Here is a 22125-nt window from a genome sequence, read left to right as displayed (position 1 = left end):
GGAGACTCAGTGAAAGGAATAGATGACAAGAGGTCTGAGGCTTTAGAAACAGGCTTTGCCAAAACTTGCTAAGGGATCTTAGGCAAGGCAGTTTTTTCTGATTATCAGTTTACCCATCTGTAAAATAAGGTGTGCTGTAAGAGGCTCTGGAGTTATTCAGATGTGGACTTGAATCCAGACTCTGACTTTAGCTGTGTGACCTTGGGCAAATTACTTAGCCTCTCAGGTTTGGTTTTCTATCTCTAAACCAGGAAACTCTTAGTACTTACCCCAGGGGATCATTGGGCTAATGAAAAGAGATGATGTATAGAGAGTCCCCAGCACATATTAAAGGACAATAAAAGGTAGTTCTTTTCCTAGATTGATTAATTAAATAAGTTGACATGTAAAGTGCTGAAGACAGTGTCTGGCACTTAGGAAGCGCTCTATCAGTCTTAGTTATTATTTTCTTTTTCTAGCAAACAGTAAACCCTCAGTAAGTGACAGTCATTATTATTATTTTCAAGTCTCATCTCCCTCCGTTCCCTCCAAAGCCCTAAATCCTAACCATCCCAAATTCCAGTTTTTCCCCAGTACAGCCCATGGACTTTCCCGCCCTAGTCTGTTTGTCTCGCGTTTTCTGCCTGGTGCTCCATTTCGCCTCCTCCTGAACTCAGACGTCTTCTCCTCTGGGAATCCTCTCTTCACCACCCCGTTCCTCCCAGTCAGAAGGAAAGGATCCCTGATTTGTGTCCTGCTAAGAAAACAATTCCATATAGCACTTAGTTCTCTGTGCCAGGTTAACTCTTTCAGAACCTGCGTCCAAGCGTGGCGGCCTCTAGAGGACGGTGCTGGGTGAGTAGCCTCTGAGTGTCACCCAAGGCGTCTAGCCCAGTGCGGGACAGAGGAAATGGGCCGCTGTCCCCAGAGGGGTCCAGCTTAATTCCTACAAACCCAAGCCCCCGACCCTCCTCAGGCCACGCCCACAGTGAATCCCTACCCTTCCTCCGGCTCGGACTCGCCCGCCCCTGATCGCCAGCACCTGAGCACCGCCGAACACCGCCCCCCGCCCCCACCTCGCCTGGCTCCCAGGGGTCGCGCTGGTTCCGCCCCTGGCTCCTCCCGCCCCTCCTCCGCGGAGCCGGGGGCGGAGCGTCCCGGCCAATGGCTGGGAGCAGGGCTGGGAGCTGCGGGGCGACTGTGGGTTCCAGAAGCGCCGCGGCCTGGTTAGGGTGCTGGCATGGCCGCGTGCTGGTGAACGCAGAGTGCGCGAGGGGCCAGCTGCCACCATGCCCCGGGGCGTGGGCGCTGCCCAGCTCTGCCTGCTGGCGCTCGCCCTGCCGGGGTGGACCAGAAGTAAGTAGCAGGGCGGGGGACGGGGCGCTTTGGAGGTGGGTGGGTTGGGGGAGCTGGGCAGCTGGGAGTCGCCCCCCGCAACTCCTCGGGGCAGCGCCCCCGCCGGCCCCCAGGCCGGGAGCCCCGGCTTTGTTCCCACGTTGTGCGCCAGGGGAGGTGGTGGAGATGCGGGAGACCCGGAGCAGGCAGAAAACAGTCGGTCCCTCCCTGGCTTGCCTCCCTCTCTCTCCTTTTCCTCGGTTTTTCTGCTTTTGGCTTTTCTTTCCGCTGCTTTCCTAGTCTCTCCTCTTTTCTCCAGTCTTTGTGTGTGTGCCTATAAATATATTTTGGTAAAATTGGAGCCATACCATAGGTACTGTTTTGTGTCTTGCATAAGCCACTTCACATTATGAGCATTTGCCACATCGTTACATTCTCCAAAAACATGGTTTCAATGACTATAAATTCCTTCAAGAAATCGCAGAAGTATAATTTTCAAAAAGTTAAAAACATGACTCTTATACAAATATAGGATGAAAGGTTGGCAAAGATTGATTTGATTCATTAATGAGGCAGTGAATAGAATGGTAAAGCTAGTTCAAAGCATTAGAGGAACAGGAGTGATACAAGCATTGGAGAAAGAATGTTGAAATCCTGTGCTGGGACAGATACACAAGTGGTCAGTGCTCCATGGGGCCAAACACCCATAATTCTTAGTTATCTTTCTACTATACTGAAGTCATTTGCATCTCTACCAGACTGAAAGCTACAGTTAACAGATAATTTCACAGAGTATAGCCTTTAATTAATAGGAAACAAAAAAGTCAAACAAAGGTACATTCCTCTAGATAATTCACTAATATGTGGGAAGGCCCATTAAACAATGCTCCAAATGTGACATTGAAAGGACATCCTGCTTGCTCTTTTTGCCTTATTTCCAAGGTTTGAATAGTTTTTCTTAAGATGTACTGTGTTCCTGTTATTGAGCCTAGCTTTCAATAATTTTTGCAATCATAAAGATCATTTCATTCCTTTGAATGTTCCATTGAATAGCATAATTCCTTTTTGTTGCAGAGAATCTAGATTGATCAGAGCCACTAGATCAGAAACTATGCCTGATTCCCCAGTGAATATCAAGCACCTAGCATAGTATTCGGCATACAGTTAAGCGCTCAGAAAATATGTAATGAGTAAATGAATGAATTGCTTCTCATTTTTACTAATATGATGAAACTAATTCTACTCTAATGAGGTTATTTTTTAGGTTCTATTTTGATTGAGAACACATCATATCAGTAATCTCAAAGGAAAGTTAATCACTCATAATTGGGCCAGTCTAACAGAACAACTATGGCCATCTTCTGTGTCACTCATTGTATGCTATGTGATTGATGTGGTTGGTTTAGAAAGAATAAATTTTGGAGTCCTCACTTCAACCCCAGGAGTCCTGTGGATTTGGCCTATTCTTACGGAGACTAATTTGCCTAGGTCTTGAGCAATTACCACTTTATTAAGATTGCCTGCGACCAATGTTTGAGGTCTGCCCTGCCTGGAACAAGTCTCCTCAAACAGATTTCAATTCACCTTTCTTGAAAAATAGGAATCCTCCTACCTAGCTCCCAGGGTTGTCTTGAGTACAGAGAACTGGGTGGTGAGAATCATTTGGAAAGTAGAAAGTGATATGAAAAAGCAAACTTGCCCTTAGGAAGCTCAGGTTAACGTGATGATGCTTTGCGGATTGGGAAGCACTTTCACAGTAACTCTCCCCAGTAATGCTGTGAGATGGGCAGGTGGGTATCATTGTCTTCATTTTACAGATGAGAAAACTGAAACTCAATGGAAATAATACCCAGGGGCTTGCCCTTCAGATATACCCAGAATCCAAACACTTCATTCCTCTTTACTGATGTCATTCTAGTCTGAGCCACCAGCAACTCTCACTAGGGCTCCTGCAAGTCTCCAGCCTTGCCTTCCTGCTTCTACTTGCACTCCTGCCTCCCTCCCCCACCTCCACCCTCTCCATCTCCACCCAGCGGCAGAAAGATCTTTTAAAAACCAAATACAGATCATATTGCTCTGTGTCTAAACCCTCCAGTGCCTTCCAAGTCTATTTATAATAAAATCCAGACACTTTCCATGCCCTCTGTGATATCAGACCCATGGCTGTCTTGCTGACCATATCTACCAATTTCCCCTCTCGTTTGCTACGTTCTAGCTACCTCTAACTTCTGCTTGTTCCTTAAACAGGCCAAGGCCATTTCTGCTCTTGCTGACCTGTCTCCCTGGGACACCCGTCCCCTAGATCTTTGCAACTTTCTGGTCCCTCAGGTCTCAATTAAATGCCATCCTTGCTGATCATCCTCTCTAAAATAGGTACCTCCTCTTCAGGGTCTCTTTATTTCATGACCCTCTGGTACCATTGGAGAATATTTGTGTTGTCTGCTTCCCATCTCTAGAAGATAAACTTTGTGAAGTATACACAGACCAACCACTATATTATCAGCACCTAGCAGAGTGCCTGACCCATAGTGAGTGCCAAGAGCCTGGAATCCATCAGGTCTCCTGACAACCCAATATGGGTCTTTCCGGTTGGCAGTGCATGCCTGGCTTAGCTAGGGTGCAGAGGTCTGGGATTCCAATGGTGTGCTTCCTGTGTTGGCAGGAGGAAGTGGGGAAGGCAGCCCCCAGCCACAGCACGAACTAATAATACCTCAGTGGAAGACTGCAGAAAGCCCCTTGAGGGAAAAGGTAAGACAAAGAATCTCATTTTCACAGGCAGAAGCTGACAACTCCATTTTGTGAGGCTTGAGGTCACCTACTCAACTTTCCTGGAAGCCCAGTTATCACCACTAGTTCCGTTTCTGGCCCACTCTTTCTGCTCTGTGTTCCAGTTTTGGAAATCCCAGACGGGGCTTTCCTTCGTTGTGTGACAACCTACTAGAAACACTTCTAAATGCAAGTAGTTGAGGAAATGAAAATCCACGTTAATGCTGACATAAGCTAAGTGCAAATATGTGTCACAAAAATCACCGACTCTCAGCTGGGATTGATTAAATTTTGTCATTAGTTTTTGCTCTGCATAATATGTGTTTCACTTCATTTATTTATTTATTTATTGGCCACACTGTGAGGCATGCGGGATCTTAGTTCCCTGACCAGGGATCGAACCCGTGCCCCCTGCATTGGGAGTGCGGAGTCTTCACCACTGGACCGCCAGGGAAGTCCCTGCTTCACTTTATTGATGAGATAATATACTTGGAGAGAAAAATGATAACCCAAACTATTTTTAAAATAAGACGCAGGGTAGAGACCTTGTACTGAGGAATCTGTCTTCAAATCCAATAATCTTAAAATTCAGTAGGCTCCTTGGGCCATGACACCAGCAGAATGCACAGGCTTTATAAAGGGGATTGGGAATAAGACAGAAAACATTATCCTGTTCTTGCAGGAAGGATCTGTGCATCTAGGATAGTCTTTGGTTCTGGTTCTTATAGCTCAAGTGAGACAAGAAAGAACTGGAAAGGAAGATGTGATTGCTGCATGTCAGTAACCAGCTACTGGACCTTTCACTTTCTGAACTCAGTTTCCTCATTTATAAAATAGGGCTTAGATGGGATAAGAAGGAAGAGGGCTGGAGAGGAGGGGTAGTTAGCAAGAGCCCTTTGGGTTCAAATGGTCAGTGATTTATTGGGCAACATATAAGAGCCAGATTACGGTAGCAGAGAGAGGAGAGAGCTGTGTCAGGAAAGATTTCAGACTTGTGGTCCTTGAGTCTGGAAAGGTAAATGGAGAGTAGAAATGCCCAGAATACATGAAGTTATGCCTAGAGTAATACAGACATGTCCAAAAATGCTCCAGTTTGGATTTAATAAGGGAATTTACAGCAAAAATACTAGGACAAATGAAAGCAAATAATGTTTTATCCTAAAGACAATAAATGTATGGCGTTCATTTCATCAAAAAGTAGGAGAGACTGAAAATAGCTTCAGGAAAAGTCTAGACAAATTAATGGATGGCCGTCCTAGAGAAGGTTATTTTTAAAAATTAAGATCTTGGATATTCCAACCTATCCATTATTGTCCGAGGAATGGATCTGATACTTTTATAGACGCCTCTCTGTTCCCTCCAGATGTGGGATGCTGGGCATCCTCAGGAAGGGCCTGAGAAACAAAGTGCAGCTCAGATCCTGTCTTTGTTCCCAGCCATTGTCTGCCCAGAATCTGGGTCATTGTATTTTGTAGGAATAGTTAGCACCGTGCCTGGCACCATAAATATTTGTTGAAGAACAAATGAATGAATGTCAAGAGAGGGAGAGGTAGGTCTCACTCAGGCATCTTATTCTCATTTTGTAATTACTTCATTCATCAAACGTTAGTTGAACACTATATGCTAAATATTGTACTATGTCTTAAGGGGGGTACAGATATATAGGACAGATTTCCAATACCCTGTGGAGCTGAAGATCTGTTTAATCTAGCTCAAAAGAGAAAGGCATTTAACCCTGCCCTGGGGAAGTATAAGCAGTGGGTCAGCTCCTACACTTCCTAGGAGAGGTGATGTTGCCCCTTCCTAGCACAGAGTAGAGTTGCAAGACAAAAACTGAGTGAATCTGGACAGGGAAGCTACATAAATCCTCACAGTGCTATTTCATTGTTTTGCTTGAAATGTCCCCTGGAAACATCATATCTTAAATATCAGTGTCTGAGCATCTTCCAGACTAGAGAAATATTTTTGGATTATCCACTTAAAAATAAATGTTCATACTCATGTTGCAGCTTGTGTCTCTTTGGGGGAGAAGTGAAAGTGCTTTGATCTGTGTCAACTTTCATTTTTTTGTGTGGACTCTTGGCCACCTACCTCTTGGATAAGGGATTGATACAGCTCTGTTGCTGTGCGCTTTTCCTCAAATGCCCACTTGGGACTGTGTCTCTGATGCTTAATGTGATTGGACAGGGCCCTTGCTCCAGACCCCCCAGAGTGAAGTGGCAAAGGACCAGCGACCAGAAATAGGTATTGGTGGAGCTGAATCAGAAATAGGCATCAGAAACAGAGAAGTGAATTTCTTAGTGAAAGTTATTGGGTAAACATCCCCCTAGCTTCCTCTCCCCATGTTTTTGAAATGTCCCTTGTTAAGAGAAGTGAGTAGGATAAATTAGCAAAAAACAGCAAAGGACAGAGTTGCATAAGCATCCTAGATCACAATGTTCGGATCTCATCAGAGCCCTCAGTGGCACAAAAGTTTCAGGGATGCCCAGGACCCTAATGGGAAGTGGAGTTTGAAGTTGATAAGGAGAGAAACGTGCTTGGAAGAGGCAGGCGCCAACCAGAGGTGGCAAAGCAGGTGACCCACTTTCTCATACATGCCAGAACTAAGCTTTGAGGTCAACCTTAAAAGGGGTAGAAGCTTGGGCTTCCCTGCTGGGCAGTAGTTAAGAATCCGCCTTCCAGTGCGGCGGACACAGGTTCGAGCCCTGGTCCAGGAAGGTTCCACATGCTGTGGAGCAACTAAGCCTGTGCGCCACAACTACCAAGCCTACGCTCCAGAGCCCGCGAGCCACAACTACTGAGCCCTCACGCCACAGCTACTGAAGCCCGCGTGCCTAGAGCTCCACAACAAGAGAAGCCATTGCAGTGAGAAGCTCGTGCACTGCAACGAAGAGTAGCCCCCACTCACTGCAACTAGAGAAAGCCCGTGTGCAGCAGTGAAGACCCAACGCAGTCCAAAAAAAAAAAAATATATATATATATATATATATATAAAGCCATTATAAAGACATGGAAAAATGCACAAAATAGAATTAACTCATGTTCTCACTGCTGAGAAGTAACTATGGTAACCTTTTGGTTTATTTCTCTCTACTTTAGTCCCTTTACAAAAGTGTGAATGAATAAAACATACAATGTTATGTTTTAAACCTTTGTGCTTAATCATTATCATATGTACTTTCTTGATAATTTAAAAATCATTGAAAGTCATCATTTTTAGTGACTGTGTAATGTTTTGTCATGTGAATGGATTATCAGTTATTTAACCATTCTCCTATTTTTGGACATTTAGGTTCTATTTCATTAGTCATTATTGTAAGTAATGAGCATCCTTGTGTGTAAAGCATTGCCTGTGGTTCCATTTGTTCCCTTCAGATAGAATCTTCTATTTCTGAGTTAGAGGGCCTAAACATTTTTAAACTCTTGGGCCATACCGACAGATTATTTTCCGGTGAGCCAGTATTGATTGAAATTCTCACTGGTAGGGTGTGAGAGTGCCCATTCTATAGTATACTCCACTGCATTGTGATTTATGGTTTAAAAAAAATCTTTGTTGCTTTGGTTTTTTAAAAGATATCTTAAAAAAATCTTTTTGGGTGAGGGAAAGTTACCAGTGATGCTGAACATGTTTTTTATGCTTATTGGCCATTTGTATGATACTTTAAATGGTCTATTCTGGGTGTGTAGCTACTTCGGCCCTCAGCAAATTTTCTCCTGTGTGTAAAATGTATCTTTCAGACCTTTAAAACCTTAGTAGGAGGTTCTTCTAGTTGTCTCCTCTGAGATGATTGAGGGGTATCCAAACTGAGAGCCAATATAAAATAAAATACGAGACCATGATGAAGAGGCTTTCCCTGGTACTTTAGATAACAGCCAACATGTAACGGGCTTCCTGTATGCCAAGCACTGTAATAAATTCTCTACATTTACCATGTCACTTAGTCTTTACAAGATCCCCATAAAGTTGACTCTTACTCCTCTGTTTTATAAATGAGGAAACTGAGTTGTAGGGAGGTTCGGTAATGTGCCCAATTCACAACTATAGTGTCGGAGCCAGCACTTGAAGCCAGATCTAACTCCACTCAGAATTTGTCTTCCAAGATCGTGTTTTTCAGGGTTTGCCTTTACCAGGCCTGCATGCAGGCGCTTACAACCACATTTCGGCTTGGAGTTTCTCTCCTTTGTCTTTGAGGAGAATGCAGATGGGGGAGGGGAATTGGGTCCTTCTGGGAGTGAAGATATTTCACGTTTGGGCTGGAAATGAGATTGAGCCTTTTTTGTCGATCCAGTTCCTGTGGATCCAGGTCAGAGCCCTGTGCTAGATCGTGCGCCCCTTCCTGGTAGCCTCGTCCCCTGCTTTTAGGAACTGACATTCTTTTGTTGTTGCTTTTAGCATCCACTCAAAGCTGAGCTCAGGGTGATGGCTGAGGGGCGAGAACTGATCCTGGACCTGGAGAAGAATGAGTAAGTGGACTTCTCCTTTGTCTGAAATGAAACAACCCACTTGCATGTCAGTGCCGGACGCAGGTGCCGCTGTTTTGTAAGGAAACAGTTAGCGAAGTGACCCAAGCTCTCAAGCTAGGGTTCCTTTGTGGGGAGCATCTTACAGAGCCAGCATTTCCACAGTCTCTTGACTTGCTGTGAAATTAGTGGACTGTTTAACGTCTTCCTTGAATTTCCTCAGGCTGTATTTCTGGGGCCTCTTAGAATTCACTGCACGTGAGTGTGTGTGAGTGTGTGTATGTGGGAGACATGAAGGGAGGGATGGGCTGGAGGACTTTGGCAGCTGTCTTACTAGCTCCAGCACAGCGCACAGCAGGAAGTGAAGGAGATTAGAGGAAAACAGCAGAAAGGAGAGAGGCAAGGTGGAGTGTTCTGGGATTTGATGCTCACACCCTGGCTGCTCTGTCCATTCTGGGTCAGCTGCATCTGAGCTCCTGCCAATAAGGGCATATGGTCAGCAGTCTCCTGGCTTCATCGGGCTGGTTCCTCCATCTTCCTAACCTCACTCCTCTTGGGTGGCTGCCTGGCTCAGAAATATTTCCACATGGATTTGCCATCAAGTGCAGCTGTATCTTGATTCACGTTATCGAGCAGGTGAATAGACATAAGGCACGGCTGTGTCTTTTGCCCATTCTTTGGCCATTCCCAATCTGCTTTGGCCACTGGAGAGCTCTCCTTACTTGGCCGGGGTCCTCTGAGGGCTTCTGATATTTCCCCACCAACAGTCCCACTTACATTCTGCCGCACAGACCTTGCAGATAAGGCTGCATGGCTCTCAGAACTGCCTGTCTCCTCTTGGCAGCCTCCGGAGTCCCTTGGAAGCAGATGAGTAATCACACGCATCCCTGCCAAGAAGGCGATGGATAGGGACCTTCCCATATCCAGGAGGATGGGAATGACTGCTAAGCTTGGGTGGAAAGCAAGAATATAAATTATTCCAAATTTGGGCTTTTTGGACACTCTCAGAGGAGGATGAGTGGTGTCGGAAGTGCAGTAAAAGTATGACTTAAGCAGCCTGTGCAGTAACGGGCTTCATCCGAGTCTTTCCTCTGCCTCCAGAATGTGGTGGCCTTCGGGAAGCCAGAAAGATGGGCATCTCAATCATTTTTGCTACTTTCCTCCTACGTTACTCCTGGAGTAAAACCAGCCCAAGAATGTGTTCCTTTTGTCCCATTTCCCTGGAATAGACCCAGCTGGCTGTGTCTGCAGAGGGTGCAGGCCCAGAAATCTGCCTGGGATTTCTCCTTGCATTGTCTTCCTTTGGTCTTGCAGGAAAGGCCCCCAGAGGGTCTGTTTTTAGTCTCTCTCAGGGGCCTTCTTCAGTTTCTCATGGCCCTAATGCTCTAGCTCTAGTCTGTTGTTCCCTATTGCCACCTCCGTCTAATCTGTCCTATTCTGCCACCAGCTGGGGCATTTGACCCCTCAGCTTCCTCTGGGCTGCCTACGTGATGGGGTTAGTGTCATGGGCAAATTCTTTGGAGTTGGATTGGCCAAGCAGGGATCCCAGGACTCATCTTTCCTTCGTATTTTGGACTCTTTGCAAGAGGTCATAGGAAGTTAGAGCGCGAAGATGCCATAGAAAACACTGAGTGCAGCAGTCTTATGCATGGAAGCAGAAACTTCAACTCAGGGAAGGATAGGCACTTGTCTAAGGCCACACAGCAAGTAAATGAGAGAGGTGAAATGAGGATCATTTGTGTTCTTGGATTTGGAGTCACAGAAACCCAGTTTCAACTTACTAGCCGAGTAACCTGGGGCATATTGCTGCGTCTTTTAGAATCTCAGTGTCCCCACTTATAAAATGAGACTAGTAACACCAGCCTCATATGGGTGGTTGTGAGGGCTGAGTACAGTGATGTACGCAAAGTGCTTACAGAGAACACAGTAAATAGTTGACTACTATTGTGATGTTTTACGGTCCCACACTGAGGTTCCAGAGGAGAGCCCGGAGATGGGGTTCTGTTGTCTGTTGCCTGGAGCTCTTTTGTTTCCCAGTGATCAGCAGTGGCCTGGATGTGATTCCTGGCGTCCTTGAATTGGCAGCAGGCAGGAGACTTGACAAAAGTGGAAGCAGCAGAGCCAAGCAATATGACCTCACCAGGTATCCCTGGGGATGGCTTCCTGCTATTTTCGTCTAAATTGGGCTTTTTGTTTTTGAACATGTGTTAGCAAGCGGAACTCCAACTGCACATGACTTCCTAGTGTGTTTACTTCCCAAAAGCCCTCTCATTCATGGTGCGTGCAAGTCTGGATTCAAAACAGCTTGGGGGGTGGTGGTGCTGCTTTTCTGATTTTTCACATTTTATCAAAATTATAAAGTTTTTATAATCCCGTGATATTTGAGGGGGAAACTAGGCCCTGTGCTAAGTGATCCTCAGGCTCTGGTTCTCAGCTTCCTCAGTTGGTTCATTTATCTTTTCCCTCTTGGATGCATCTGTAGCATTCCAGGCACCAGTGCAGGTACTGCAGATATAGTTGTGAATAAAACAGTTCTGCCTTCCTGGATCTTATATTTCAGTGAGGGGAACAATAAATACACAAGTGAATGTGTAGTATGTCCAGTGACAACTGCTGTGGCAGAAACAAAAGGAACATAAGGGCTCTGGAGAGCAGGGGTTCAGGAGGGAGGTGCTGGGAACGGTGGCCAGAGCAGGCCTTGGTGTTGAATTGATATTTGAGTCCAGACCTGAAGGAGGCGAGGAAGTGAGCCACGTGGACAGCGGGGAGACGACAGTTCCAAGGAGCAAGAACAGCCGGGTTCAAAGGTCCTAATAGGTTATGAGGGTTTCCATTCCCTCCCCTTGCCCCCCACGTACGTCTCCTCATATATTGGATTCTCAGGCCTCCTAGGAGCTGTGGACAAGGGCTTCTGGGACTCTGAGGGGAGGGAGAGGACATTTCTAATTTCTTTTTCATCATCCTGAAGTGTCTGGCCTTCTCTCGTCTAATCAAAGCCCATGTGCTAATGCATGGCCCAAAATAGCAGTGAGCAGGCCTCTAATGGAATTCACACATGGAGAGATAGCCAAGCATAGTGAGGATGGAGGAGCATGGGGGTTAGGCCAGGAGAGAGGGGCACAGCAAATGGGCCTTCAGCGCAGGCAGCAGACACCCCAAGGTGCCTTAGTTCCATAGCACAGCAGCTGGCAGCCTTCTTCTGCTGTGAAGCAACTCCGGATAAACGGATGACATTCCCGTGGGGGACACACACTCTTTTCTCTGTTGAGTGCAGGTGGAATAGAGTGACATCGTAGGGCTAACCTCAATGCGGCTTTCATGTTGGAGGGTCCTGGTTCAGATCCTGACTCGCCACTTACTAACTGTACGTCCTCTTCCAGCCTCAGTTTCCCTATCTGGGGTATAATAAGAGTCCCACACCGTAGAGCCGCTGGGAGGATGAAATGAGATGGTGCCCGTCAGGGGGTCAGCACAGTGCCTGGTTTGTACTCCATACCCAGTAAATGGCAGCCACTAGTTTTTTCTAGCTTGTGCTTTTTTAAATTGCAAAAGCAGTACGTGTTCATTGTAAAACATGTAGCAATACCAGAATATAATGAGTGAAAGAATGGAAGTCTCCCACCCACAAGGAGAGTCCCCTGTGAACAGTTGGTGAGCCTGCCATGGACCTTTTCTCTGCGTGTGAGAGCACGCACGTAGATACTCATCGGCACAATCACACAGAAGCACACCAGGCTGCTGTTTTTGTGCTGAGGGAGGAGCAGAAATGAGATTATACTCTACATGTTGCTCCACACGTGTTTTTGTAGACTCACCTGTATGTGATGAAGGTAGTACTCTGCTCTGATATGTTCCCTAGTCTTACATTTACTCACACCTATCCATCATTTGCCACTGTTGGTACATAGCTGTCGTTAGGAGAACCTGACTTGTGATTAGGGCTGTGTGGTACAGTGGAGAGAGTACTGAGCTCAGAGACAGACAATGTGGAATTGGTCAACAAGCCAGTTGGCCCTCCTGGGCCTCAACTTTCTCATCTGTCGAATGAGGGTTTTGTCCCAGTTGGGTTCTAAAAGCCTTTCCTGTGCTACCTATTGAAAGGATACCACATAAGTGGAAAATGGAAAAGAGGTCCCTGCCTCAGGGCATTTATTCTCCAGTTCTGTAGACATTCCTGGAAATAGGGGACAGTGGAATAAAGGCAAATACCCCCAAAACCACAGACCTTGAAGTTGGGGATGAACTGATAGCTCAGGACCCACCGTTTAGGCAACATAAGCACGAGAAGGGAAATTACAGGGAAGAAATTATAGGCTGCTATTTCCACAACCCACAATTTTGAGGTATAAATCCATAATATTTTTTTCTCCACGTAATTTCCCCCAGGCTCTGAGGACTGCCTCATCAATCCAGAAACCCTATTGGACAACAGTTTGTTTGCTGAAATCAAATGGAATCTTCCTTAGCTGTAGGCATCTGGGGAGTTGGTCGCCTCCAGGGAGATGTAGGCCCTGGCTCTCTCCCTTCTCCACTTTCTCCCAAGAGGAGGGCACACTGAACTGTTGAACCTGCTTGCAGGATGCTCACTGGCTCAATTACTACATTACAAGATCACCTTCAAAAGCAAATGAGCAGCTCAGCCAGTGGGCGCTGTGCCCAGAGGATCTCTGGCCATCTATATACTTCTCTCTGCTAGTCTCTGAAGCACATTCTGCAACTCTCATCTCTTCAGTAGACTTCCTTCCTTGAGTCCAAATGATGCCAGATTTAGGTTTTGGCTTGGGAAAAGGAGAGATGTCCTTTGGTCTCACCCCATTCATTGTGCTCCAGCTCAGCGAAAGAGAAATCCTGTTTGTATAAGGCTAGCTAATAAGAATGGATATTTGTTTTCTTTTGTGTGCATATCTACCTCCAGACCTCATGGGGAATAGTAATGGTCAAGGCAGAATTTAGGCATTTGGAGGTTTACTGATGATTGTACCTACCACTACTTCCGACTTTCATCTCACTTCATATCTCTAACTTCTTACCAGTCCCTCAGAGATATCTTAGGGGTGGAGACTGCTTTTGTTGTCTTGGAAATCAAGCAACAAAATTAATTGTCCTGGAAAATTAACATTCACTGCTAATGGAGTGATCTAGCTCCTGGGCTTTTTCCCCTTCATCCCTATTTGAGTTGTATAATACTGGAGGACCCAAGAAGGGGAGAAATAGGCAGAAGAGGAGTGTTTTCAGCAGTAGATGGGGTAGGTTACCACCGCTTGCTGCCGCACCTCTCTTCCAAGGAGGCCTGGTGGAAATGCGTAGCTGATCTGGAGCAAAACTCTGCATATCACCCAGGCTGTGGAGTTCTCCCCGGCTTCCTCCTGGGTGAGGAATAGATTTTAACATCTTATCTAGGATAAAGGACAGCTCTCTTAGCCCCTCTCTTGTCAGGAGCTTCATTTGTCGTTGGCAGAATTCAATTTCCTGGATCAAAGAGAAGCTTAAGAAAGGCTTAGACATATCCCAGCGCTCTTGGTGAACCATGCTTCACTGAAGTGCATTTAAATGAGTCACAGACATATGGATTACATTTCACTTAAAATACACATGGCTTAAGAAATTAGAGGATATCGTTCTTTAACCAAGTATTTGGCAGAGCTAAAGTATTCAGAATGTTTTCTCCAAACTCTGCACACAGCTGGGCTCCCCATTCCCCGCAGCCGATGTTGTATAACCCGAGGAGACCGGTGCCGAGGAAACGGTTGGATGGATGGGTGGGGACATGAGAATTTGAAGAGAGCTCCCTGTGAGTGTCTGAAATTTTCTTCAAACATTTTTTTGAAGTATCAGGAACTGGAATTAACCCTGCTGCGTTGACTCTGAGGCAGCGAATGCCTAGGTGGATTTAAATTCTAAGTGCTGGGCTAGGCACCTTGCCCCAGAGAGACCTCATGGTCCTGTTTGAAATGCAGTTTCCAATTGTAGCTTTGTAGGTGGAGATTGATTTCGGTTATAATTCCCATATTGTCCAGAACCCCTGGAGTTGCAGACCAAATGGATTGCCAGCCAATCTGATGTGATTTTGTACAAGCCAAACTCTTAACCGCACCCCTGCATAAGCAGAGTCTCCAGTATTTCTAAATCATTGGAAACATGATATTGCTTTCTTAGGGTAGACTGTGTAAAGTCAGTCTCAGTAACTAGAAGTGGTGATCTGAAGGGATGCAGCTGTACAGTAGCCGGAAGAGAGTATGAAGTAGCATCCACAATTGAAATAACCTAGATGTGTTGCCTCTTAAGGCTGTGAGCACATAAGCCCGAAATGCCTAATCCATAGGGTAGAACATGCTTGGGCTTTGGTGCCAGAGAGACCCAGATTCAGTTCCAGGCACTGACACTTTCTGGTTAGGTGGCCTTCGGCAAGTCACTTGCCTTCTGAATGTTGTTTATTCATTTGTGTTCACGATAACGCTCACTCCTTAGCATTTACTGAGAGCCAGGCACTGTGCAGAGGCACTTCACATGCCATCTTATTTAATCCGCATGGCAACTCTTTTTAGAAGATATTAGTATTCATATTTTATAAATGGGGAGACTCAAGTGTGAGGAATTTGAGTAATTCACTCAATGTCAGGCAGATCCAGGAGTCACACTCAGGTCTGTCTGTTTCTTACTATACTCTATGTCCTGCATAGAAAATAGAAAATAACTTCATTGTGGGATGAGGTAGGCTGAAAAATGTTCCCCACCCTCCCAGAGACCCACATTCTAATTCCTGGAACCTGAGACTATGCTGTCTTACGTGGCAGAAAAGAATCTTTGTAAGTGTGACTATATTAAGGATTTTGAGAAGGGGAGATAATTCTGGATTTTCCAGGTGGGCTGTAAATTCAATCACAAGTATATCTGTAAGAGGAAGGCAGAGGGAGATTTGCTGACAGACAGAAGAGGAGAAGGCAGTGTGACCACAGAGATGGGAGTAATGTAGCCACAAGCCGAGGAATACAGGCAGCCGCTGGAAGCTGGGAGAGGCCAGGAATGGAATCTCTTAGACTGAGTGCAGCCTTGCTAACACCTTAACTTCACTCTCTTGACCTCCAGAACCGTGAAAGAATAGCTTTCTGTTGTTTTGAGCCACCTAGTTTGTGGTAATTTGTTACACATCAGGCACAGGAAACAAATACACCAGGTTTGTGAGCCTTAGCAATAATGTATTTAAAAATATATATTTATTTATTTACTTCTTTGGTTGGGCCGGGTCTTAGTTGCAGCAGGTGGGCCCCTTAGTTTTGGCTCACCAGCTCCTTAGTTGAGGCACAGGGGCTTCTTAGATGTGGCATGTGAACTCTTACTTGTGGCATGCATGTGGGATCTAGTTCCCTGACCAGGGATCGAACCTAGGCTCCCTGCATTGGGAGCGCGGAGTCTTAACCACTGCACCACCAGGGAAGTCCCAGCGATAATGTATTACGCTGTGCGTAGTATCACTCGTGGCACGTAAATAAGCTGGTTTTCAGTACATGCTAAGTTTCATTAATGCAGAGTCAAGAACGGATGTTTTCTAAAGTGTCTTGGTGACGCAAAGCATTGCATGTGGCCCCTGTGACTGTCTTCAAGTAAGAGTAGCAAGAGAAAAACATATTGAGACATAGCATGTGTGGTTACCGTTCATCAGCATTTCCTAAGTTCCAGCTCGTGTTGTCTGATGCACAGTCTGCCTTCAGGCGGCTTCTGGCTGAGGAATGATGGTCAGATAGGAAGAATGATATCGTCAACCGTAGTAATAGCTACAACATAGGAGATGCCTATGTAGCAGGCTCTGTTGTGCAATCTCTAATTGAATCATCCCAGCAACCCTGTGAGGTGTAGGTACCTGTGTTAGTCCTGTTTGGCAGATGGGGACCCTGAGGCATGGAGCCGTGTGACTTGTTCAAGGACATCTGGTTGGGAAGGGCACTCCAAGCCCGGGGTCTTAGCTGTGGCCTCATACTGCCTCTTGGATGCCCTGTCCTTACTTGGTATGCTCTTCTTCGATGAACACTGGTGTTACTTCTCTGTTACTCTGCCCTACTTCTTCCCTTTCCTCCTGCCTTCCCTAGGCCTAGGTTAGAATTTGGATTTCAGTGGACTGTAGTGCTGCAATCCAGGCACACAGGAGTCAGGCTGGCTCCTTGCACCTCCTGGAGGTGTAAGCTTTGGCAAGTTGCTTACCTATGCAAGTCTCAGTTTCCTCATCCACATCATGGGGCTCGTAATAGTGGCCACCTCATCAGGTGTCATGTGATATTCAGTAACACAGTTCTCTTAAAGGACACTGTGCCTGGTGCACTGTGAGAGCCCAATAAATAGTTGCTATTATTTGTATTTTGCAGGATGGGAAAAACATTTAAGAATGAAGTAAGAGGGAATTCCCCTGAGCTGGTTTCCAAATGTAATTAGGAAGATGACCTTAAAACCCATTGCCCCTGGGAGGAAACTCAATTCTGCTGCCCTGCCGTGCCCAGTTTGACCTAACTGTATCTCGAGAATACAGCTGTGCAGTGTTCTCCAGGCGGCCAAACTGTACCTCTTGTCTCTGCCTGCAGAATCAGTGCCTGGGCACTCCCTTGGCAAGGTTCTGAGCTGTCTGATAAGGAGGTTGGGATTTGTTCACCAGTTCCGGCTCTATCTCCTTTCAGGGACCCGCAGCCAGGGCTGCCTGTGTAGCCAGGAAGGATGTCCATGGTTTTCTTTTGTCTCAAGCTTATTTCTCCTGGCGGCCCTTCAGCAGGAGCACAGGGTAAAATGAATGGGAGGAAGCTGTCAGCTGCCCTGTTGGCCTTAGATGGACCCTTGTCAGAGCGAAGGGAAGCTGTGTACTTGGAGGAAGTCGAGATTTGATTCTTGAGTTTGAGGAACCCTTGACCATCAGGCTGTTTACCTTAAGATAACAACGATAGCTGGCATCCAGTGAGTGAACATTTACCCTGAACATACTGTTTCATATGGATTTTTATTTTAACCCTGTATAAATTTCCATGTAAGTTTATCCAAATGGGGTTATACTATATCCTAAGTTTTATTACCTATTTTTTTTTTCATTTGGAAATATAACATGGGCAATCATCAGTTATTTTTAAAAATTTACAGAAGAACTTTTGGAGTGTTTGAAACTTTGATAATAAAATTCTAGCAAAAAATTACATAAGTAATAGAGTTTTAAAATAAATGAGATCATACTTTATGTACCATTCTATAATTTGCTTTTTTATTTTATCTCTTCAATATCTTTCCACATTAGCATAATTATAGACCTATTTCATTCTTCTTAATGATGACATAGGATTCCACTGAATGGATGAACCGGAATTTAAAAATTTGCCTATTAATAGACAGTTTTCTACTTTCTTGCTATTACAAATAATGCTGCAGTAATAGGTTTATACATAATCTTTGAGTACATTTGCAAGTATTTCTGTAGGATTAATACCTAGCAATAGAGTTGCAAGGTCATATAGCATATATATCTAAAATGTTTTAAATTTTGACAAATTGTACCTCCCATTCCACAGATTCCTTCCCAAAGGCTGTACCATTTTACGTTCATACAGCACAGTATGGGAGTATATTTTGGATACATTTCCATGTAAATTTTTGAGATCATACGGCTATGTGATGGTACATTGTATGCATATGCCATAATTAACTTTTAGAACTTCGTATAATGGAAAATTATCAAATGCACATAGAAGTAGAGAGAATGATATAATGAATCCCTTATACCCATCACTCAGATTCAGTAATAATCAAGATGTCATGATCAATTTAATCACCCCATATTGATGGGCATTCAAACTATTTTTTTTCTTTTCTTTTTTTTTTTTCATTTTTACAAATAGTGCTGGAGTGGACACCTTCATGTTCTTTGAGAGGTACTTCTAGAGAATCATCTCCTAGATGTGAATCACTGGGTCACAGGGAATTTACACAGAACAGGTAGATAAAGGCACTTTGCCTTTGGCTTCTCTGTAAGTTAAATCCACCACCTGTGTTGAGAGAATTTGTTTCACACACTCTCACCAATGGGTTGGTTATTGAGCTTGGGCAGAATCTTTAAACCCAACTCTCCTGCTTTTTTTTTTTAACAGCTTTATTGAGATGTAACTTACATACCATACAGCTGATCCATTTATATAAATATGCCATTCAATGTTTTTTAGTATATTTACAGAGTTGTGCAACCATCATCATATTCTAATTTTTGAACATTTTCATCACCCCAAAAAGAAGCCATTAGCAGTGTTGTGGATTGAATATGTCCCCCCCCCCAAATTCATATGTCAAAGTCCTAACCCCTTGTATTGATACCTCAGAGTGTCCTTATTTGGAGATAGTCATTGTGGATGTAGTTAGTTGGGATGAGGTCATCCTGGAGTAGGATTGCACCTAATCCAATATGACTGGTGTCCTTATAAATAGGGGAAATTTGGACACAGACACGCACAGAGGGAGAATGCCATATGAAGATTAGAGTTATGTGGCCACAAGCCAAGGAAATGCCAGAAGCTAGGAGAGAGGCCTGGAACAGATCCTTCCCTAGTACCTTCAAAGGGAGCATGGCCCTGCCAACACCTTAATCTTAGGCTTAACTTTTAGAACTGTGAGACAATAAATTCCTGTTTTTTAAACCTCTCAGTTTGTGGCACTTTGTTAAGGCAGCCTTAGCAAACTAATATGACTGGTTACCCACAACGTTCCCCCAACACCATCAGCTCTAGGCAACCATTAATCTGCTATCTGTCACTATAGATTTGCTTATTCTGGGTATTTCATATAAATGGGATTATACAATATTGGTTTTTTGTGACTGGTTTCTTTCACTGTGTAATGTTTTTGAGATTTATCCAAGTTGTATAGCATGCATCTGTACCTCATTACTTTTTATTGCTTTATAATATTCCACTGTATAGATGTACCACATTGTGTTTATCTGTTCATCAGTTGATGGATCTCCTGCCTTATAAACCAGAGCTAACTTGACTCCACTCTACAAGTTTGATTTCAGCAGATTTTTTAAAAAATTGAAATATAGTTGATTTACAGTGTTGTATTAATTACTGCTGTACAGCAAAGTGATTCAGTTATACATATATGCATTCTTTTTTTTAATATTCCTTCCCATTGTGACTTATTATAGGATATTGAATATAGTTCTCTGTGCTATACAGTAGGACCTTGTTGTTTATCCATTCTATAAAAGCTTACATCTGCTAACCCCAACCTCCCACTCCATCCCTCCCCCGACCCCCCCTCCCCTTGGCAGCCACCAGTCTGTTCTCTATGTCTGTGATTCTGTTTCTGTTTCATAGATAGGTTCATTTGTGTTATATTTTAGATTTCACATATAAGTGATATCATATGGCAGTTGTCTTTCTCTGTCTGACTTGCTTCACTTAGTATGATAATCTCTAGGTGCACCCATGTTGCTGCAAATGGCATTATTTTGTTCTTTTTTATGGCTGAGTAGTATTCCATTGTGTGTGTGTGTGTGTGTGTGTGTGTGTGTGTGTGTGTGTGTGTATGCCACATCTTTTTTTTAATGTTATTAACATTTACTGACATATAGTTCTTTTTAAATTTTTTTTAAATTTTTTTTTACAGTAGGCCCTTGTTGGCTATCTATTTTAAAAATAGCAGTGTGTACCACATCTTCTTTATCCATTCATCTATCAGTGGACATTTAGGTTGTTTCCATGTCTTGGCTATTGTGAATAGCGCTACTATGAACATAGGGATGCATGTATCTTTCTGAATTATAGTTTTGTCTGGATATATGCCCAGGAGTGGAATTGCTGGATCATAGGATAATTCTATTTTTAGTTTTCTGAAGAACCTCCATACTGTTTTCCACAGTGGCTGCACCAACTTATATTCCTACCAACAGTGTAGGAGGGTTCCCTTTTTTCCACATTCTCTCCAGCATTTGTTATTTGTAGACTTTTTAATGATGGCCATTCTGACTGGTGTGAGGTGATACCTCCTTGTAGTTTTGATTTGCATTTCTCTAATAATTAGTGATGTTGAGCATCTTTTCATGTGCCTGTTGGCCATCTGTATGTCTTCTGAGGAGAAATGTCTGTTTAGGTCTTCTGTGCATTTTTGGATAGGGTTGTTTGTTTTTTTTGTTGTTGCGTTGTATGAGCTGTTTGTATATTTTGGAAATTAAGCCCTTGTCAGTTGCATCATTTGCAAATATTTTCTCCCATTTTGAAGGTTGTCTTTTCATTTTGTTTATGGTTTCCTTTGCTGTGCAAAAGCTTGTAAGTTTGATTAGGTCCCATTTGTTTATTTTTGCTTTTAATTTCTATTGCCTTGGGAGACTGACCTAAGGAAACATTGGTACAATTTATGTTAGAGAATGTTTTGCCTATGTTCTCTTGTAGGAGTTTATAGTGTCAGGTCTTATGTTTAAGTCTTTAAGCCATTTTGAGTTTATTTATTGTGTATGGTGAGAGGGTGTGTTATAACTTCATTGGTTTACATGTGGCTGTCCAAGTTTCCCAATACCACTTGCTGAAGAGACCGTCTTTTTCCCATTGTATATTCTTGCCTCCTTTGTCGAAGATTAATTAACCGTAGGTGTGTGGGTTTATTTCTGGGCTCTCTATTCTGTTCCATTGATCCATATGTCTGTTTTGTGCCAACACCATGCTATTTTGATTACTGTAGCTTTGTAGTATTGATTTCAGCAAATATTGATTGAGCACCTGTGTGTAAAGTCCTATGCTTGGTGCTATAGGGAGCAGATGCAAAGACCATATCCTTGCCCTCTGGCCCTTTACTCTCTAAGGGAGAGAAAATGCTCAAACAGCATAATCCGAGGTTGGTTACAAATTTACTTAATACCGTTAAAAGTAAAGTGCTGAGGGGGCGATAAGGAAGGGGGAATTTCTCCCTGGGGGTTAGAGAAAACTTCCCTCAGGAGGGTACCTTGCAGCTCTGTCTTGTGGGAGCAAGGAGGGGAGGCTTCGGATGAGGGAGGGAAGAGAGATGAGTGGAAGAATGAGAAAGGAATTCAGACTGAGAAATTAATATATAAATATTTGGTCTGGATCTAGGGGAACCAAAACTGGAGTGCTAATAAGCTCTTAGGAATTCAGGATTCCAGCTAGCCAAATCATTATAATTCAGAAGAGTGGTATGTGGCAGTGGGAAAGGGGTTTCTCTCCCTTCCACAGCTGGGCTACCTGAGGATTTGAGTGGCTTAGAGTTCAAATTTTTTTGTTCTCTTATTTTTGACTTTGAGTTGGGCTTTCTCTTGCCTCTGGTAAAACCATATTGTCAGAGAGGTAGATGGGTATTTTTAGGAAAGAGGCTTGAGGTGCAATTTAAAGCTGAGCTGTGTTTTCTGCACCTCGGATGAGAAGAAGTTCTTCCCCAACCCCTCGCCGTCGAAGGGAAATTTGGGCTGAGCCCAGTGGGTGGAGGTGTACCTGGCGGATGGAGCCGTGGACTGCAAGGGGCTGAGCCCAAGGCCAAGATGGCTTCTTCATAACTCGGGGAGTTGGGGGAGTCTCCTGAGAAGCAGGGTCTGGTGGGCAGGATGGATCTACATTAGGA

At 44.2% G+C, this 22125-nt stretch overlaps 1 protein-coding gene across 4 annotated transcripts in view; it reads left to right on the top strand.

The window, feature by feature from the left end:
* Positions 1-585: 585 nt before the first annotated feature.
* ADAM19 (ADAM metallopeptidase domain 19) overlaps positions 586-22125 on the top strand; it is a gene marked incomplete at its 3' end in the record, with an annotated part of 91442 nt that continues 69902 nt past the window's right edge. For all 4 annotated transcript variants that reach the window (XM_079916548.1, XM_079916549.1, XM_079916547.1 and 1 more), the window contains exons 1-3: positions 586-1335; positions 3977-4062; positions 8474-8544. In XM_079916548.1, the coding sequence (XP_079772674.1) occupies positions 1269-1335; positions 3977-4062; positions 8474-8544 (224 nt within the window). In that variant the 5' untranslated portion in view covers positions 586-1268. The remainder of the gene's footprint in view (positions 1336-3976; positions 4063-8473; positions 8545-22125) is intronic.

This window comes from Stenella coeruleoalba (genome assembly GCF_951394435.1).
Source record: "Stenella coeruleoalba genome assembly, chromosome: 3".
Lineage (NCBI taxonomy): Eukaryota > Metazoa > Chordata > Mammalia > Artiodactyla > Delphinidae > Stenella > Stenella coeruleoalba.
This window is presented reverse-complemented; position numbering and strand designations above follow the sequence as displayed.